The sequence below is a fragment of the Triturus cristatus genome, chromosome 2_1, assembly GCF_964204655.1.
Source record: "Triturus cristatus chromosome 2_1, aTriCri1.1, whole genome shotgun sequence".
NCBI lineage: Eukaryota > Metazoa > Chordata > Amphibia > Caudata > Salamandridae > Triturus > Triturus cristatus.
This window is the reverse complement of record NC_140581.1, coordinates 5,135,660-5,155,541: the sequence shown is the minus strand read 5'-3', so window position 1 is coordinate 5,155,541 and position 19,882 is coordinate 5,135,660. Positions and strand designations below refer to the sequence as shown.

At 46.4% G+C, this 19,882-nt stretch overlaps 1 protein-coding gene across 3 annotated transcripts in view; it reads right to left on the bottom strand.

The window, feature by feature from the left end:
- INTS10 (integrator complex subunit 10) overlaps positions 1–19,882 on the bottom strand; it is a 457,110-nt gene that overhangs the window by 318,888 nt on the left and 118,340 nt on the right. For all 3 annotated transcript variants that reach the window (XM_085627594.1, XM_085627598.1, XM_085627600.1), the window contains exon 2: positions 3,648–3,715. In XM_085627594.1, the coding sequence (XP_085483720.1) occupies positions 3,648–3,715 (68 nt within the window). The remainder of the gene's footprint in view (positions 1–3,647; positions 3,716–19,882) is intronic.

The window sequence follows — 19,882 nt, the reverse complement described above, 5'->3', positions numbered from 1 at the left end:
CCTATGAATGAACAGAGTGTGACATTGTTTGGGACACTCACTCTCAGGCGATCAAGGAGGTGTCGGAGTTTGATGTGCATGGATGAGCCCAAGAGTGCTGGTAGAGATGCTGACCTATGAATGAACAGAGTGTGACATTGTTTGGGACACTCACTCTCAGGCGTTCAAGGAGGTGTCGGAGTTTGATGTGCATGGATGAGCCCAAGAGTGCTGGTAGAGATGCTGACCTATAGATGAACAGAGGGTGACATTGTTTGGGACACTCACTCTCAGGCGATCAAGGAGGTGTCGGAGTTTGATGTGCATGGATGAGCCCAAGAGTGCTGGTAGAGATGCTGACCTATGAATGAACAGAGTGTGACATTGTTTGGGACACTCACTCTCAGGCGTTCAAGGAGGTGTCGGAGTTTGATGTGCATGGATGAGCCCAAGAGTGCTGGTAGAGATGCTGACCTATAGATGAACAGAGGGTGACATTGTTTGGGACACTCACTCTCAGGCGATCAAGGAAGTGTCGGAGTTTGATGTGCATGGATGAGCCCAAGAGTGCTGGTAGAGATGCTGACCTATAGATGAACAGAGGGTGACATTGTTTGGGACACTCACTCTCAGGCGATCAAGGAGGTGTCGGAGTTTGATGTGCACGGATGAGCCCAAGAGTGCTGGTAGAGATGCTGGCCTATGAATGAACAGAGTGTGACATTGTTTGGGACACTCACTCTCAGGCGATCAAGGAGGTGTCGGAGTTTGATGTGCATGGATGAGCCCAAGAGTGCTGGTAGAGATGCTGACCTATGAATGAACAGAGTGTGACATTGTTTGGGACACTCACTCTCAGGCGTTCAAGGAGGTGTCGGAGTTTGATGTGCATGGATGAGCCCAAGAGTGCTGGTAGAGATGCTGACCTATAGATGAACAGAGTGTGACATTGTTTGGGACACTCACTCAAGGAGGTGTCGGAGTTTGATGTGCATGGATGAGCCCAAGAGTGCTGGTAGAGATGCTGACCTATAGATGAACAGAGTGTGACATTGTTTGGGACACTCACTCAAGGAGGTGTCGGAGTTTGATGTGCATGGAGGAGCCCAAGAGTGCTGGTAGAGATGCTGACCTATGAATGAACAGAGGGTGACATTGTTTGGGACACTCACTCTCAGGCGTTCAAGGAGGTGTCGGAGTTTGATGTGCATGGATGAGCCCAAGAGTGCTGGTAGAGATGCTGACCTATAGATGAACAGAGTGTGACATTGTTTGGGACACTCACTCAAGGAGGTGTCGGAGTTTGATGTGCATGGATGAGCCCAAGAGTGCTGGTAGAGATGCTGACCTATAGATGAACAGAGTGTGACATTGTTTGGGACACTCACTCTCAGGCGTTCAAGGAGGTGTCGGAGTTTGATGTGCATGGAGGAGCCCAAGAGTGCTGGTAGAGATGCTGACCTATGAATGAACAGAGTGTGACATTGTTTGGGACACTCACTCAAGGAGGTGTCGGAGTTTGATGTGCATGGATGAGCCCAAGAGTGCTGGTAGAGATGCTGACCTATGAATGAACAGAGGGTGACATTGTTTGGGACACTCACTCTCAGGCGTTCAAGGAGGTGTCGGAGTTTGATGTGCATGGATGAGCCCAAGAGTGCTGGTAGAGATGCTGACCTATGAATGAACAGAGGGTGACATTGTTTGGGACTCTCACTCTCAGGCGTTCAAGGAGGTGTCGGAGTTTGATGTGCATGGAGGAGCCCAAGAGTGCTGGTAGAGATGCTGACCTATGAATGAACAGAGTGTGACATTGTTTGGGACACTCACTCTCAGGCGTTCAAGGAGGTGTCGGAGTTTGATGTGCATGGAGGAGCCCAAGAGTGCTGGTAGAGATGCTGACCTATGAATGAACAGAGTGTGACATTGTTTGGGACACTCACTCTCAGGCGTTCAAGGAGGTGTCGGAGTTTAATGTGCATGGAGGAGCCCAAGAGTGCTGGTAGAGATGCTGACCTATGAATGAACAGAGGGTGACATTGTTTGGGACACTCACTCTCAGGCGTTCAAGGAGGTGTCGGAGTTTGATGTGCATGGAGGAGCCCAAGAGTGCTGGTAGAGATGCTGACCTATAGATGAACAGAGGGTGACATTGTCCTTTGACCACTGAAGCATTTGTGCACTGTGGTTCTTCGCTACAAAAGGCTGGATTATCCTGCACCCAACCCTTAGTGACCGGGGTAAACAAAAGTAAGAGTCGGGCAAGCTTTCTAACACGACATTTGGGGACAAGAGAAGAGGAAAAAAATCCTGACTTCTGCTGATCTAAGAGAATAGACAGCTGAGCCAAAGAGCACACTCCTGCCAAAAGTGCAAAGAATGGAAAAATAGCAATCGGACTGACATCACAACCATGCAGTACTCATGCAGTCGCCCAAAAGAACGACAAAACACACATCTAGGGAGCGGTGGAACTATACATAACAATCTAGCTTCTAGAGGCTCTACAGTGCTATGTCTGACCCACAAATGAGAGGACGGATACCATCAATATTGACATATGGTTGGGCTACGATGATAGGAGGTCGAGATGCGCAGGGGAGGACTTATGGCGCAAAGCAGTAACGCAACATGCCAGCGAGCGTCCTCTTTTTACCATCAACCGTCACTGACAAATGCAAAATCCAGAAGAGTAATTAAAACATGCACGCAAAAAACACAACTTTGTGGATCGATGTCTGAGCCCAAATCATTTTACAGCAATTACACTGTAAGGCGGTAAAGTTCAACATGAAATTGCAAAGTGAATCTGTGGCCTGGAGATCAAAAGGCCCGGAAATTGTAAGGACATATTTATGTATCAATCTTTTACCACAGACTACGCCACTCAAGGCAAACCTTTTTCAAACAGACTGTCACAAAAGATCAATAGTACAGAAATGATCGATGCATTTTGTTCTAGTTTCTTAGATGCCTTGAAACGAAGGGGGGGAAAGCTATGAGGAGGAGCTGCAAATATGAGATTCCCACCAGGAAAGGCTCAAAGGGATTCACAACCTTCAAACTTAGTGCTGAACAAATATGGATCTAACGACAAGCAAGTAGGAATTGGAACAAGGAGACAACAGCGATAGGAGAATCTGTTAACAGGGTTTGCGAGACAGTCCAGAGGAGAGCAGTTACAGCTCCAGCTGGTCTCCCGGGCAATCTCCCAGGAGGGTAACCAATCATGGATGCCATGGAGTCAGGATTCAGCAGCAAGTCAACAACCACGTGAAAGCCGCCTAAAACACGGACGCTGTTTGACTCAAAGACCGAGCATGGGCATGGGCTTGTGATCTTTTTAAGCAAGTCTTAATTAGCCAGTCGGAGGCCGACACCGACTCACTCCAATGCATTCTTCCTTAGTTTTAAACATACGCTGGTGATCATCTCATGTGCAAGGTCCAGGAACATTTCATCAGAAGTATCGGAACTGTATGTGTTAGATGCTGAGAAAAGTCTCTGATTTACTCCTCTGACTATCTTATCGTCGCTAAAAAGATGATTCACCAACTTGACCGCAAGCGCACACGCATCAAGTCAGATACTCAATCTGTTCCCATATTTAAAGATTTGCCTAGAATTCAATAAAAACAGCTATGCCAGCTTGAGTGTAACCGACTTACATGTCATACAGAAGTCTGCCGGCTGAGGATGTCCGTTCCGCGTTCTTCTCGATGGTGTACATCTCATACTGAAAGAAAGAACACATTTCCACCACTTACACTTGGTTTTCAGATTCTCTATAAACACAAACCACAGAGTTTGCTTTTCAAGTATATATTGGTTAGGTCTCTGGATCGATCACACAGAGTATTCCCACACTGAATGTATCCATCAGAGCAGTTGTTGGTTAGTTCCGAAAAGTACGAGCGCGTAACCACTTCACAAGCTCGGTTCTGTATAAACTTCACACAGATAAATTAAGATAAATGCTGTCAATGAAACGGTGTCCCTAAGTAGAGTTGAGAACTGTGTAGCTCCTGTCCAACACTTAGTGGCCTCAGTCACCCCGGGTTAGATTATGTGCTGTAGTGCAGTATTTTACAATAGAGAAGCAGTAGCTGAGCACGACAAAACCAGGGGAGTAAAAGAAAGCTAGCCCCATCTGCATCAGGGGAAGTGGGCCTGGTGGACACGATTCGTTAAATAATCGAACACTGAGCCCAAACATGGAGCACTCTGGAGATTCTCTTGGGGCCTGATCCACAGCCTGTGCTTTGGAGGGTACAGCTGGCAGGCCAGGGCAGCTCCCAAGAGGCTTTGCACAGGAAGGTGAAGAAACTAGCACCCTCAAACACAGACCAGAGCGTGTAAGAGGGTCCTCTGTAAGCATACGACTGGCAAGGGCCATGCTGGTGGCTTTTAGCCCGCAGTGACCAGTGAAGACTTCGGGATCAGCCACCAGGACAATGTCCAGCAGATGCAGTTCTCTTATTGACAAGGGCGTAAGGTCTGAGAGTAAATGTAAATACGACAAATATACACATTAGTGATCCCCTGTGCTGATCTTTTTGCAGCCTGGCACAGCTTAGAAAGTCTTCAAGCCAATCAGAACGCTTGGTGTCAACGCGGACTCGAACCTGGACTTTTGATGCCTGATGCCAATAATGTCAGGATTGGCCGACTGGGAGGCCTGCTCCCGGGGTCTCAGGCAGGGAGAGCTCACGTGCACCACTGGTGCCCTGGGACCACAAGACCCCTGTACTCCCACTGGAGGAACACCCAGGGGTGGCCCAAGGGTGGACAGTACAAAAGCACCCTGCTGTTCCCCTCAAGTCTGACAAGGGCATCACAGCACAGACCAATAGTTCCTTATCAGTTCTGTGGACAAGACAAAATAAATAATACAAGATTGTCAGACTCGTAAACACTCCAGACGAATTCTGTGACAACTAAATCTTTACAAAACGACCTGGTTACTGACCTGAGAAGAGTAAACGGAGCATCTCCAGCCAATGGAACCTCTGCCTGGGATTGATGCTGCTTAGATTCAAATCCCACAGAGACCCGCTGTTCTACAGTACAGAGCCCACCACCCCTGTGTACCTTTATTCATTTCATCTGAACTTTCGCCTGTAGGACCATGTCCACAGAGCTTCTTGCCCTTCTCTGTGCATGTCAATGGATGTGTCTTCACGTGAGCCTGCCTGGATGTGTGTACATGTACGTAACATTTTCTGCATGGTCACCCTAGATTTTTCATTTTTACTGGACTTTATATTTTTGCTGGCTTAACAACTCTGTGCGCTCTACTCCTGCTAACCAGAGGTAAAGTGCCCATGGACCTCCTTTCGACATGGTGAAATTGGTACACTCCTAATTGGTATATTTACCTTACCGAGAAGTCCATAGTATATGGTGTATAGTATTTCTAAGGCCTGTATATTACAGAGACATGGTTGGACGAGTTCTCTAATCCCACAGTTGCGTGGGCCATTCCGACCGGCTATCCAATTTCCAGGTTAGACAGATTAAAAGGGAGAGGTGCCCATTATATATAGAGATAAGTGGTCCCTCCAACAGGATGTATCTACACTTGGGGGGGGGGGGGGCGAAGATTATGAGGCATTGAACTTCAGTATTAATGTTTCGCCTCATTTTACATTAGGTGGGACCCTGATCTAAAGACCTCCTGGTCCTCCTAGTGCGTTTCTGAAAGCACTGGGAGACGTTCTTGCTGCCCGAGCTCTCTGCTTTGCCCATTATATTGTTCTTGGTGACCTTAATATTCATCTCAACCGGGCAGCTTTGAAGGACACTCTTGGTCTTTTAGATATATTGTCCCTTGCTCAACTCACCCAATGGGTTGGCCTTCCAACGCATGCAGGGGGCCGTACCTTTGACCCCATCTGCTCAAATATTCCTATCGCAGTTGAAACCCCCACTCCGGTACCTTGGTCAGATCATTTTTTGACATATTTTTCCTGGGAATTGCTGGTTGGTAACATCCCGCCCCAGTCCGAACGTGAGCCGGCTTTCGCTAATACTGAACCGCTTTCGTTCAGCCAGGCCCTGGCGGCCACCAGACCCCTACCGACCAGCGACCTTGCAGGCGGGCTTGCTTGCTTCACTAACTGGACCTCTAACACCACTGACCTTATAGCTCCTGTCATTCGTCATAGGCACTCCAGAGACTCCCCCTCTAACCCCTGGTTCACTCCTGCTCTGAGGACACCGACGCAGGCGTGTAAGAAACTGGAGAGAGCCTGGCGTAAGGAGTATCGCCCTGGGGATAAACTTATGTTGAGGAATGAACAAAAAACATATTATACGGCTATAGTGCAGGCCAAAAGCCTTCCCTATGGGTCTAGAATTGATGAAGCTAAGACCAACTCAAAGGAAATTTTTTCTATTGTTCAGAGTTTTCTGTCTCCCAAAGCTCAAGCAATATGATTCCATCTTCTGCCTCTTGATGTGAAGATCTCTCCAATTTTTTAATGAATAAAATACACACTATACAGGCGTCTTTCACTTCCTGCAAAATGAACTCTGGTACCCCCTGGGTTGGAGGAGCCTTGTTGGCCCTTCCTTCCAGCTCGTTGGCTGCATTTGTCCCAATTGATTTACCCAGTTCACTCAAAATCTTAAAGGGTCTGAAATCAGGTTCCACTTTGGACCCCTGTGCTGCCAGACTTCCGGCTACCATGGCAGACACTGTTAACCCAGAAGTCAATAGACTTATTACCATGTCCTTTCTTGATGCTCTTGTCCCGGTAACCTGGAAGCAGGCCATGACTTTCCCTCTATTAAAAAAACCTTCACTTGACCCTTTGTGTCCGGCTAACTACCGGCCGAATCCCCTTTTGCCCAGTGTGGCTAAGTTATGTGAGAAAGTGGACACTAAACAGCTGACCAACTTCACTGAAGGGTCAGGCCTTCTCCATCCTGCACAATCGGGTTTCAGGGTCACTTTTAGCATTGAATCAGGTCTGGTGGAAATCTCCAAAGCCATCAGAGACTGTTTGGATGCCGGCGGGAGGGCTGCCTTGGTGTTGTTGGACCTCTCGGTGGCTTTTGATATGGTCCCCAACGCATTGCTTCCTCTCCGAAGAATGTGACCACTGGGGTCCCACAGGGTTCTTCCTTGAGTCCTCTTCTTTTGAATATTTATGTTACCCCTTTGGTTCAGCTGGCTGAGGACTTGGGTGCGAAGATAATCGCTTACGCTGATGATACCCAGCTACTGTCCACCTGGGGAAAAATGGGGACTCTACTTCTGCTGCTAAACATTGCCTGACTGCGGTTTTTCATTGGTTGGCCACCACAGAACTTAAATGTAACGAGGAGAAATCAGAGATGCTCCTTTTTGGAAAGTTTCCCCCTCGATTTAGGGAAACAATCTGGCCGTCCGACTCGGTGCTTCCTGCTTCATCAGGGAATCCCGTAAGGGTTTTGGTTCGAGGAGAACCTCACATTCTCGACCCAGATCAAAAAGCACTCAGGGACCTGCTTTGGATTTTTGAAAATTCTTAAGAAATTTCTCCCCCTTCTTCCTCCGGCAGGAGACAGTTACCCGAGCCCTTATTCTTCCTCGGCTAGATTACGCCAATGCTTTATATATTGGCGCCCGAGCTACCTATTAAATAAACTGCTAGTGGTGCAGAATGTGACCGCCAGGCTTCTCTAGAACATTCCTGCCAGCTGTAGCGTGAGGCAACATCTTCGCGCTTTACACTGGCTGCCTGTTGCGGAGAGGGTTAAATTTAAGTCCCTAGTTACTGCCCACATTGCTTTGCATGCCACAGGGCCAGGCTACCTTCAGAAACGCTTTGCCTTCCACATACCTGCATGACATCTGCGTTCCTCTACCCAACTCCTGGCCCTAGTCCCCCGTTTTAACTTCCCAAGAACGGACGGCAGCTCTTTGTCTGTTAGAGCCGCCTTAGCTTGGAATGCACTGCCTTTTGCTCTCCGATGCACTCAGGACCCTAAGCTTTTTAAGAAGAAGCTGAAAACTTTCCCATTTCCCAAACTCTGCCTCCACTCTTCATCTCTCAAGTTTCGCGCCGAGACACTATTGCAGTATCTGTGTGTGTTATACATGCAAATAACATAACATAAATTAAGTATTACTAGAGGACAGCAGTACCTATTGTGCCATAATCAACAGCGACAGTGTAGAAACATGGCTACAGGCCTGGCATTGTAGCCTGACCTGTGGAAGTTTAAAAGCTGCAATTCGACCTGCCAAAATAACCCCATGTGACAGGTCAGTAGCTTCCTTTTGAATATTTATAAGTCATCCATATGCCGGCCTTATTGGCCATAAGGCAAGGTGCACGGTATATAAAAGTAGGACATGTAGTAATTTTAAATTCCTATATGTCCTAAACAGGTCCAATGTTAAACATGTTCTTCCAGTCAAAAAGCTCCAAAAGCTATTTTCCTTGTAGAAAACTTGGCTGTTTCAAAGCAAAACACTAGGATGTAACTTTAAATACTAATGCTGTACCTCTGGAATGACAATAGCTAGAAAAATAATTTAACAAGTATTTTTAATAGTTATTAAAAATCCAATTCAATGCTAAAGTCAGATTTGTAATAAATATTCAAGAAAAGTAACTCTTAGAAAGTTACCTTTTTCCTGCCTGACATTTTTAGAGGGGAAATGTACATTTTCTCTCCCAACTGCCAGTCAGAAATTATCTTATTAATTTGATTTGAAAAAGGTGTGAAATGCCTCACAGGAGCAAACAAAAGGCCGACTTGGATAGGCAGACATCACTCCTCTGAACATCACGACATGCAGAATGGGGGCTGTGAGCTTCCTTTTTTCACGTTACGGTGTCAAATTCTGCGTCACAGGTCCGCAGGTTTTAGATGCAACACTTTAGGGCGCACTTAGGAGGAAGGGAAACAGGATGGCCAAATTATTAATATGTAAACACTGGCTGGTTGCTAAAACCCCCAATGTTATTCTACCAGACTTCTTTTTCGGGTTCAGGGTGGGTACAGTGGCTGCCGCAAATTGGATTTTGGTCACTAGGATTACCGCAGTACACTCCCCACACACACCTTCAGCAATCGGAGAACAAATTTAGTGTGGACGAAGGCTTTTACAGCAATCCTGCATGCATTATGATCATTAATAACATATCAGATTGCATCTATGCATACCCCCTCACAATTAGCTTCCGGAGTGCAGGAACTCTAACCATTTTCGTAGCTCAACTTTTCTGGTTACTTGGACGGCACATTTGTCGATAATTATGTTTAATTACAATTTATTAAAGAAGTTTTAGATAAATTATAATTTTATAATCATCAGAACAGAGTTGTTCTTCGATTAACCTTTGCAAAAGACAAACTTGTTTCTACTCGTTGATGGTATTTCGCCTGTGAGTTCCTTCTGAGGACCCTCGCGTACCCTAGCTCAATTTTTAGAGTACAGGGTGATTACAATTTTGAAGTGCTCCCAGGAATGTCAAGAACTAGTTTAGATCTTAAGGATGGCCTGTGCACCTTATCAAAAGCGGTTGAAAAATCTACCAGTTAGGCGAAAATCAGCTGACCCTTTCTTGCCACATATTTTTCTGCAATTAGCTGGTGTGCTGACATCCCATCTAACATAGATCGGTTTTGACAGAAGTCAATTTGCTCCAAGAGCAGAATCTCCTTTTCTTCTATCCAGGTTCGGAGATCTTCCAAGACTGAGGTTACAAATAGTTTAACAACGGTGTCCAAAATGACACTCTGTCTGCAGGTTTGAGTATTTAATTGGGACCCCTTCTGATGGTAGGGAACATATTTGCTCCCTTTCAGGGTTCAGGAACTTTATGCTGAGAGTAACAAGCAGCACAAAGAAATTCCGAAGGTTTACCTAATACTCAGCATCGTGGTCAGCAATCCGCCAGGACCATGAACTTTTGTTGATCTAGTACATTTTATGATTGCTTTCTATTGTTAAAGCGGATGGTGGAGAAATAGCATTCGGAGTGGGGGTTAGAGCTGACTTTCGCCATCCTCGGAGATTCCATTGGAGGAACACAGTTAGGACACAAAATCGATCCAGCTATCCTCTGAAATGGGTGCCGATGTCGTATGCATTCGACAGCCAGAGAGTGGTGTTACTATTTTCCAGAGAGGCCTTACATTTTGAGATCTTGCAACCACTGTCAATAAGGACCATATTTGAGCTTCCCGCGCCTCTCTGCCCATTCATCTCAGTCTGCTTAAATAGGTCCTGAGATACAGAATTTGACTACTTCTAACTCTACAAAAATTGCGATATTGTAATATTTCTTCCTTAGTGCAAATTAGACTCTTGTTTTGTCTTGCCTCGGGTTGAGATTTAGCCCCATTATTAGTAACTGTACAATTCATAAATCGTTCATAGGTCTCAAACATTTCACACCCTAGAAAAGAATCCGCACATTGCATTATCAGAGTCGGGTCTAAATATAACCTTGCGATGCCTGTTAAGACCAAGAAATGGAAAAATAGTTTTTGAAAGCCAAACTTGTCCCTTAAATTCTTAAGACAATGCCAATTTCAAAGCATCTTGAGGTGCCGTCACGTCAGGTCGCTTAAATTCACAGCGAATAGAGGGGGGGCGCTTGCTGTGTCGGGTCAGGGTGGGCCCGCGCGGCCGGAACTGGGCACCTTCGCGCAATTGATCTTGCGGGGCCCGGGCATGCTGGTGAGGGCTGGTCGGGCCTGGCGGGGTACTGGGGCCACATCTGCTCTCCCGTCAGAGGAGCACACAGGCTAATCGTGCTGCAACGGGTGTGGTGGTGCTGGCGGTTTGACCCCAGGGACAGTCTGGTCTGCCTTGGCGGGCCAAAATTGCCTGGGGTCTTGCTGGTGCCTCCGCCCTGGGCTGAGGGTTGGTGCTGGGCCCTATGTGCTGGGTATCTGGGGACTACAAGGCTGGTGTGCTGCTGGGCCCAGTCTTGGGGCGGCCATATCTGCGGATGACTGGCATTGTGGCGCAGGTGTTGTAGCGGGCTGCAAGTCCGATCTGGATAACGTGCTACGCTATGTGCAGGAGAGTGCTGGGATTTGAAGTGGCAGTGCTCTGTTGTTGTCCTGTGGAGCTCCTACTGGGATGAATTGGATCTGAGGCGGACTGGCGGCTTGGGCTTGTCTTTCGGCTGTGCGGTCTGCGCCGTTGGGGCTGACACGCGGATAGCCAGCGCCTCGATCACCAACATATTGCCCAGTTGTTGGGGCTGCGTGCTTGGGGTCCTGGTTGCATCACCGGGGGTGTTCAGGAGTACAATCAGCCTAAATACTGCCCATACGCCGATCACGACCCCGGAACAGATAGTAGGGCTCCACGCTACTGTGGACTGGGTGAGGAGGCAACGGCGTGCGATTGGTATTTGTGTGAGTGTTGGAACGCTCTGTTGCAATGGGTAAGCAGCCAAAACTTCCATTCGAAAGCAACCGAAATACGAGCGCAACAGAAACCATGACAGAGCTTGCTGCGACACAGGGCGAGTTGGAGACCGTGGAGAGTCCGGAGGATGACACGAGGACCATCCTGCTGGAATTGCGCTCTAGCTTGAAAACTATAGACAGTAAGATTGACGTGCTCACTTCTAGCTTAGATGTGGTAAAAAAAGAAGGTAGATGCACACGAACACAGGCCTGATGTCTTGGAAAACAGACTATCGGACATGCAGGATTCGCAGGCTGAATTGCAGACACAGATACTGCATATGGAGAAAGTGCTTGAAGTCAAAGGCAAAAAACGAAGATTTGGAAGCGCGTTCCCGCCAGAACAACCTTCGTATAATTGGCCTGCCGGAATCGACAGCAATATCAACAAGCATTTGCAATGCAATAGGTCTCGCAATTGCGAGATTTTAGCTATTGGCATTGTAAATGTCAATGCCTTTTAGTTATAGGTTTAAAAAACCTGCTATAATAAAAGGCATTGTCATTTACAATAGGAATAGGTCACAGATTCTAAAATGCGAGACCTACTGCATTGAAAATGCTTGTTGTAAACTCTAGGTGGGGTCGTGGTGCGCAGGGGGCAACATTAGACACTAAGAATTTTATGAAGCGAGGTTGCGAAGCAAAAGGGCATCATAATGTATCCACTCAACTTCCGGTAAAGTGACAGGCCCATGAACTCATGCTCCGTCTCTAGGTCCATCTGTTCCCGTGTATGGGAGTCCAATGGGATTCTGTGAATTGAGAAGGGTCAGAGGAGGGTCAGTGGGTCATATTAATTTCTCTGGAAATGCTAAGTGGTGTGGTACAGTAGCTGCTGTACTGCCGGGTCACAAAACAATAGCAAGGTGTTATGTGGTTACACAGAGAGGTTATCCCAACGCCGCCCCACCCTCCCCTGCCGTTCCCATGTCAGACTTCCTCGACCATCCCCCCACGTCCCTCGGGAGCTGAGGTTTATGCAGGCCACAGCGCTGCTTGGGAGCTCAACTTAAAAAGATAATGAAAAATGCACTATAAATGCCCGTTTATTTAGATAAAAAAACTAAAATGCATTTTAAAGTGCTAAATAGTGGGGTTATCGGGGTCTGTGGGGGCATTGCTTTTATTGCAGAGATTAACTTCGGAAACAAAAGACTTCGGAAAATCGACAAGCGTGTTCCTCGCGCTAAAAGGAGGCTGCAGGGGGAGGGGCGAGAGGAGGGGGCGAGTGAAAGCATTTCACTTGCGAGAGCGAGTAGCATCAGGAGCGATAATTGCTACCATATGGCGCCACGCGCTCCCGCAAGTGAATCTCCACACGTGCAAGCGTTGCCATTGAAGGCAATGGAACGTGTGCACGTTTTTGGCTGAAAAGCCAAAGCGATTGCAAAAGGTCTTTTTGCCTATGGAGAGCATGCGTGCTGCGTAGGCGAGACCTAAAAATGGGGCCCTTCATTGACAATTTGTTGCGCGAACTGTTTGCTCCTGTGCTATCTGCGGTCATGATAGTGGAGTCAGCGCACCGGTCTCTGGGTCCTTGGCCCAAGCCAGGCGCGCCGCCGCGTCCGATCATTGCAAGCCGTCTAAATTATGCGGACAGGGATGCTATATTACGAGAGGCCAGGGCCAAGAGTCCTATAAATCACAATGAAAACAATTTGTCCTTCTTTCCGGACTACACTCCGGCTGTACAGGCGGCCCGAAGAGAATTTGTGCCGGCGAAAAATATTCTGCAGTCTGCCTCCGTCCCATATGCCATGCTATATCCTGCTAAATTGAGAATAATGCACAATGGTCAATCACACTTCTTTACAGACTCTAAGTCAGCCTTGAAACTTACGAAACACTTCTGCCCTAATAGATCTCGCCAGGGTGGCTCAAAAAGCCCGACAGCGTCGCCGGTTCTTGAGGATGCGAACCACTAATGGATGTTATTATTTTTGAATGGATCTGATCCAATTTGGCGGTCTCTTCAGATATGTTTAGCACAGGCCCAGCTACGAGGCCGATATAGTACTATTGTGTTACTGTATACTGTTATAATGATGTTGAGTGCTGGGGATTCCCGATGTATCTCCCGTTCATGTCCTATGGTGCAATGGCGTGACCTACCATTGCAGCCTGGCCACCTCACCGCAAGGTGGGTGTTTGCCGCCGTTCCTCCCCCCCCCCCCAGCGGGTGTTCCCCTATTGCATAGTCCTTCACCTGGAGGACCGGGTAATTGGTAGGGACGGGGGGATGGGGAGTCAGTCTCGACCTAAATGGGAGGTTGGAGTGGGAGGGGGGAGGAAGGGTAGGGGGATTGGGTTTGTGTTGCTTTTTGTTTGGATTAATGTGTTCTTGATGTCTACATTGAGAGATGGTGGTTATTATAGGCCCAGATTGTGTACTCTTGCTGTACAAGTCTTATGTTAGTCAAATTTATATTTTGTGTCAACTGAAGGATGCCGGAATCGGTCATGGGTAAAAGTTAGAGATTATTAACTTGGAATGTTGGAGGGTTAAACTCCCCAAAGATTATTCGTCAAGTGTTTGCTTATTTGACCCGACATGGTACGCACATTGCTCTACTGCAGGAAACGCATTTAACCAAATACACGGAGCGTAGCATTGCACTTAAATGGGCCGGATATAAGCTGGCCTACTCATACTCCTCCTATGCTAGAGGAGTACTCATCCTGGTTAGGCGAGGTACTGCATTTACTCCACTGCGTACAAACATAGATGCTGAGGAGCGCTGTGCAATGGTTAAGGGTAAACTGGGGAATTCCATCGTAACCATAGTAAACATATATGGCCCTATCGCAGACGACCCAGAGTGCTTTTTGAGAATATACACCCAACTAGGAGCATGGCCCGAAGCATCCATTGTATGGGGGGGGAGACCTCAACACATATTTGGACCCTGACTTAGATAAATCTAACCCACTGACAAACCGCACCCCTAGAGTGACTCAAAGTGTTCATAATGCCATACTGGAATTTGGGTTGATCGATGTCTGGAGACTGCGCAATGGCTCTATTAAAGAGGTTACGCATGCAACGCCGATGTACAATAGCTGGTCTAGGCTAGATTACTGGCTGCTGGGGGGGGGGGGGGGGGGGGCGATGCGGTGACTGGGTGACAGCGGTCGCTCACCTTCCGCGCACATTGTCAGATCATAACCCTATAAAATTAGATATCACAATTCAGACGACAATACATCGCCCTTTCACATGGCGGCTGCGCTCAGAGGCCTTATTAGATCCCTTATTTGAAGCTACAGTTCGAACAGCCATAGAACAATATTTTGAACTTAACAAGGATTCGGTATGGTCGGGGATGGGCTGAAATTTAAAACTAGAATTAAAGCAAGGGGGAGGTCTAGGATCACGCAGATGCGACATAGAAAGAATGTAAACTGTATGCTACGAAGGAAATACCCTCAAGTAATATGCTGTAAAACGCAACAAGTGGATCAAGTTTTATATTGTGTGGAAAAATCTATAAAATATTTTTTTTTAAAACAAGGGTTCGGTAGATAGCACCTCTACGTTATGGGAGGCCTTCAAGGTGACGATTCGGGGAGTGTGCATCGGCACGACTGCCGGCATACTGAAGGACCTCATAACCAAACTTGCTAATATAGAGGCCACGCTTCAGAATCTAGAACGTAGTTACACCGCTGCCCCATCAGCCGACACCCTATCCCGCATACATGAGTTAATACTGGAATATGATGCCCTTGCTGAATCCGAGATATGATATCTTTCGCGCAGGCACACAGCACATAGATATGGAGAAGGGGGGGACCGGGTCGCAATCTGGCCAATAAAATCAGAAATCGTGCGGAACAACCTCACATTGATAAGATCACAGACTCTCATGGGGGAGAACACTATAATCCGCTCGACATATCTGAGCAATTCTGTGAATTCTATGCTAACCTCTACACCTCTAGGGGGGAAGGGAGGGAGGGGGGGCTGAATCTCCTGAGATGGAGGGCTATCTTGAGGATGTGGCGTGCGCTTGGTTGTCGGATGTCCACAGGGAATACTTGAGTCAGCCAATAGACGCTGAGGATATTAAAGCTGCGATCAAGGCCCTACCTAACGGGAAAGCACCTGGGACAGACGGCCTCACCATTAAATTTTATAAAGCCTATGCCGACCTACTTACCCCTTACCTGCTGGAGGTATATGCTGAGGAGCATGATTCTGGTGTCCTACCCCCCTCGCTTTGGCAGGCACTGATTATAACGCTACTTAAAAAGGATAAACCTCCAGATCAGTGTGACTCGTACAGACCACTATCGCGGATTAATATAGACGCGAAAATTCTCACCAAAATCCTTGCCATCAAATTTCTACCAGACCAGTCGGGTTTCATACCAGAGCGCTCTACGTCACACAATCCGCGGAATATCTTCGCAATGCTCCATGTACTGGAACCGAGCCTGTCCACGGCGGCGGTGATGTTGGACGCTGCTAAGGCCTTTGATTCGATTGAGTGGAAGTATATTTTTTTTGTCTCGCATGGGTTCCCATTAATTTTCATAAGCTGGATTATATGCGGATCCATCGTCCCGAGTGCGGGTGGGGGGACTGACGTCGGAACCATTTGCTATTAAGCGGGGCACCCGACAGGGATGTCCTCTATCCCCACTTCTTTTTGTTCTCGTGATAGAACCTCTGGCATGTGTGATACGGCAAAGGCATAGGGAAACAGCCTTGAACGTTAACTACCTCCCAGTCGCCATATCATTATATGCGGATGACATGGTGCTATTTGTCCCTGAGCCCTCTCGCTATCTTGGCGCAGCTATTGCGGGAATATGTTAGATTTGGCTTATTGTCTGGACTGGTTGTAAATTGGGATAAGTCCACCATTATTCCCTTGACGGAATCCACGACCCATCCGGATATGGAATTTCCGCTGGTCTGCGGACCCAGTCAAATACCTTGGGGTCTGGATCCACCACGACCCAGAGGTGGTTGTCTGTGAAAATTACGGACGGGCCTGCAGCACTTTAGATCAGCAGGTCGACAAGTGGGTGACTTTGCCGCTGTCCCTGGCGGATCGCGTCGCGCTCACGAAAACTGTGGTATTGCCACGCTTTTTAGGTCTTGCTGAGCCAGCGCATGCGCTGCTCTGCGAGACATTTTGTATCGGGGTTTTCAATGTGCTGCCAGAGGCTTTTGGTGGCCTAGCACTTGCGTTCACGCGAGCGTGCACGCGCGCAGCCGCCATGTGTGTTTCTGTCAATGCTCATTAAGCCTTACAGCCTTCCAGCGCGTAAATCCCCTCCCCTGCCCCCTCTCTTCACCCACTCATCAGTTTCATTTTCCCCTTCTTCCCGCCCCCCTTTGTTCATGATTGCGATCAGTTTGGCGTCACTTTTGCTTGTTTTCGTAGGCACAGGGAGATGGAGTGATTTGCCCAGAATCACAGCGAGTTTGGTTTCTCAACTCAAAAGGCGGCATTCTAGCCGTGAGACCATATCCTCTCTTCGTTAACCCGTGAAATTAGGTGGCAACAAAGGGCCGTCTGCCCTTCCATCTCGTGGCTGTTTGTTATTTAAGGGTCTTTCCCATGTAAAGCACCAACGTAAATGCTCAAACTTTGAAAAATAAAGTTATTTTTTACGGAAAATTAGATGGAGCTTCCAAATTTGTTAGACCATTTTGTGAACCACTAAAATGACCCGGCTCTGACCTACCTAACCACACCGAAACATTGTAGTTTCAGAGTACACACAAACACACATACACAACGCACACTGTAGACCGAAGTCCCGCAAAATAAATAAATGTTAATTTTGTCAGCTGTGTTTTCTATATTGGGCTCGCATGCTGGCACCTCATCCAATTAGAGCATACGTTGTTGCGGATTCAGTGAGCTGTCGCCAATCACTCACCTTCCTGGTTACTAAGGCAACCGCGTCATTGAAACACTGGAAAGGGAACTGCAAGCATTGATGTGGTGTCCACAGAAACCGGAGCACTACAGTGTGCACAAATGAACAAACTCATTGACGGAAAAAAGAGCGGAGACAATAAGCAGGTAGGACTGGACACGAAGTAAACGAGCTAAAGTCCCCAATCAATTTCTTAGCCTCATACTACTCCTTGTCATGCAATGAAAGTTTTATGCAGCTAAGCAAACAATGTAAAGTTCTTCACTTGCTCCCTACTCATAATTTCGTGTTCGCTGCGTCTCAAAAGACTGTTTCTATGGTTCTTAAGTGTGCACTACTGTTTCACCGCTATGTTAACACGATCCCCAGCTAGTTAAAACTTCTGAAAAATTGGAGCAGTAACTTGCACTGAACAGATTATAAAGTGAGCAACACATCTAAACTAGATTACCCTATACTACGTTTTTAAAAATTCTAATGGATCTGTGAACAAACATTTTAGTCCTGTTGGCTTTATTGTGAGTTTCTTTTTGTGGAATCCATCAGTTTGAGACAAAGATACACAAATGTAGTTTGGTGAGACTTTTAGACTGTGACACAATTCACATGGCTCTCGTTTTTATTTCTCATTTTCACCACCCTTTTAACTTGAGATTTCATTTTTTTTTTTTTTTTTTTTTATATTTAAATTTTTATTGGTTTTTTTCCGTCCACATTACAACATAATAATTTGCACATATCATTAAACAATACTAGGGAGGAACATTGATAGAAAAAAAAAAAAAAAAAGAAAAAAAGAAGAAAAAAAAAAAAAAAAAGAAGCCAAGACCCAAGAATTTACATTCCCTAAAACAATCTCCCTATGTTCAGGGAGTCTCCTTCCATCTGCTCACAGGTTCCCATATACGCTTACCTAAGGCTCTACCCTTTTTCCCCTTTCTATCATATATCCCTTTTTCCAAATTATACGCTGCTAATAATCTGGCCAGCCATTGATGGAATGTTGGAGCTGTCTTATCCAACCAGGCGGATGCAATACATATTCTATAAACGGACATAGCCACAAACAGAAAGAGAGATGAGGCAGATTCCTCCTCTGCCCCTCCTACTCCCAAAAGGATCCATACTGGTGTAAGGACAACATTAATTCCTAAACTTATATCTAAAAAAGATTCAATAGCCTTAATCAGAAGATTGAGATGGGGACACACTGCAAAAATATGAACAATATCAGCCTCACTACTATTGCATCGGGGGCAAGTAATTCCCGTCGTGCCCCCCCATTTAAAAATCCTATCGGGAGTATGGTATAATGAATAAATCGTCTTGTAATGCTGAGACTGAAGGGCTGCCGAGCAAAGTATAGTCCGCCCTAATTCGAGAGAGTCCTGGAAGCAGTCCTGATCAATCTGAAGCTTATCACCCCATTTCTTTCCAAATTTTTCCAAATCATCACCTTTTAATAAAGACAACTCAGCATAAATTTTCTTTATGGAACAGTCTGCTCCAGACTCAATCATGTCGAGAATCCTATTTTTACTGAACCCAGCTAACCCACCCTTCTTATTCTGCAGATAACTCCGAACTTGTAGAAACTTAAAGAAATTATTCCTAGGAAAACCATACTTCCCTTGAAGCTCCAAGAACTCCAAGAAACCTTGATCTCCCGTAAAATCCCCAAATTTACAGATCCCCCGCCGTCCCCAATCACTCATAATCCTGTCTGCAAATATCTCTACTGGAAGAGATGAATTCCCCTCGATCCTAGTGTAAGCATTGAATCTTCCCAACCCAAGTTTTTTACTCAATGCTGCCCAAATTTTAAATCCTGCTAGTAGTGTCTTAAATTTTGTTCGTTTATAATACCCAGGGTCTGTATATTTCAAAAAACAGTTGCCAGCATCTTCCCCTATAAGCAATGCATAAATATCAGTTGAGTCTGATTTAATCTGAATATCTGAATTGTCTCCTCCCATCAGCCCCCTCATATATTGTATGGCTGATGCCCAGTAATACAACTTAAAGTCCGGTACTGCCCAGCCCCCCCTATCCCTGGATAGAGATAGAAACCGTAATGCCCTCCTGGTTTTCCCTTGTGCCCAAATAAATTTATTAATCAAGTGTTCGATTGCAAGAAACCATTTACCTTCGAATAACAAAGGAATTGTCCTAAATAAATAAAGAAATTTGGGCAAAATAAGCATTTTAATCACATTTGATCGACCCACCAAGGAAAGATGAAGATTGTGGATCCTGTCCAGATCTTTCTTACATTTTACCATTATTGGCTCGATATTTTGCTTCACGATCTTTCCTACATCTGCCGAAATGTTAATACCTAAATAGATCGCTGAATCCACTACTCTCCCATCATTACAGGTCGTCTGCCTATTCTTTATTATCTGTGTCTTAGAGCTGTTTAGAGCGTATCCAGAAATCCGTCCAAAGACCTCAGCCTCCATTTCTACTTCCAACATTGTTCTAATTGGGGAGGGAGAGACTATCGCCACGTCATCTGCATATACCAGAGTTTTACAGAGCTGACCTTGAATATCAATCGGAGCGATTTGTTCAT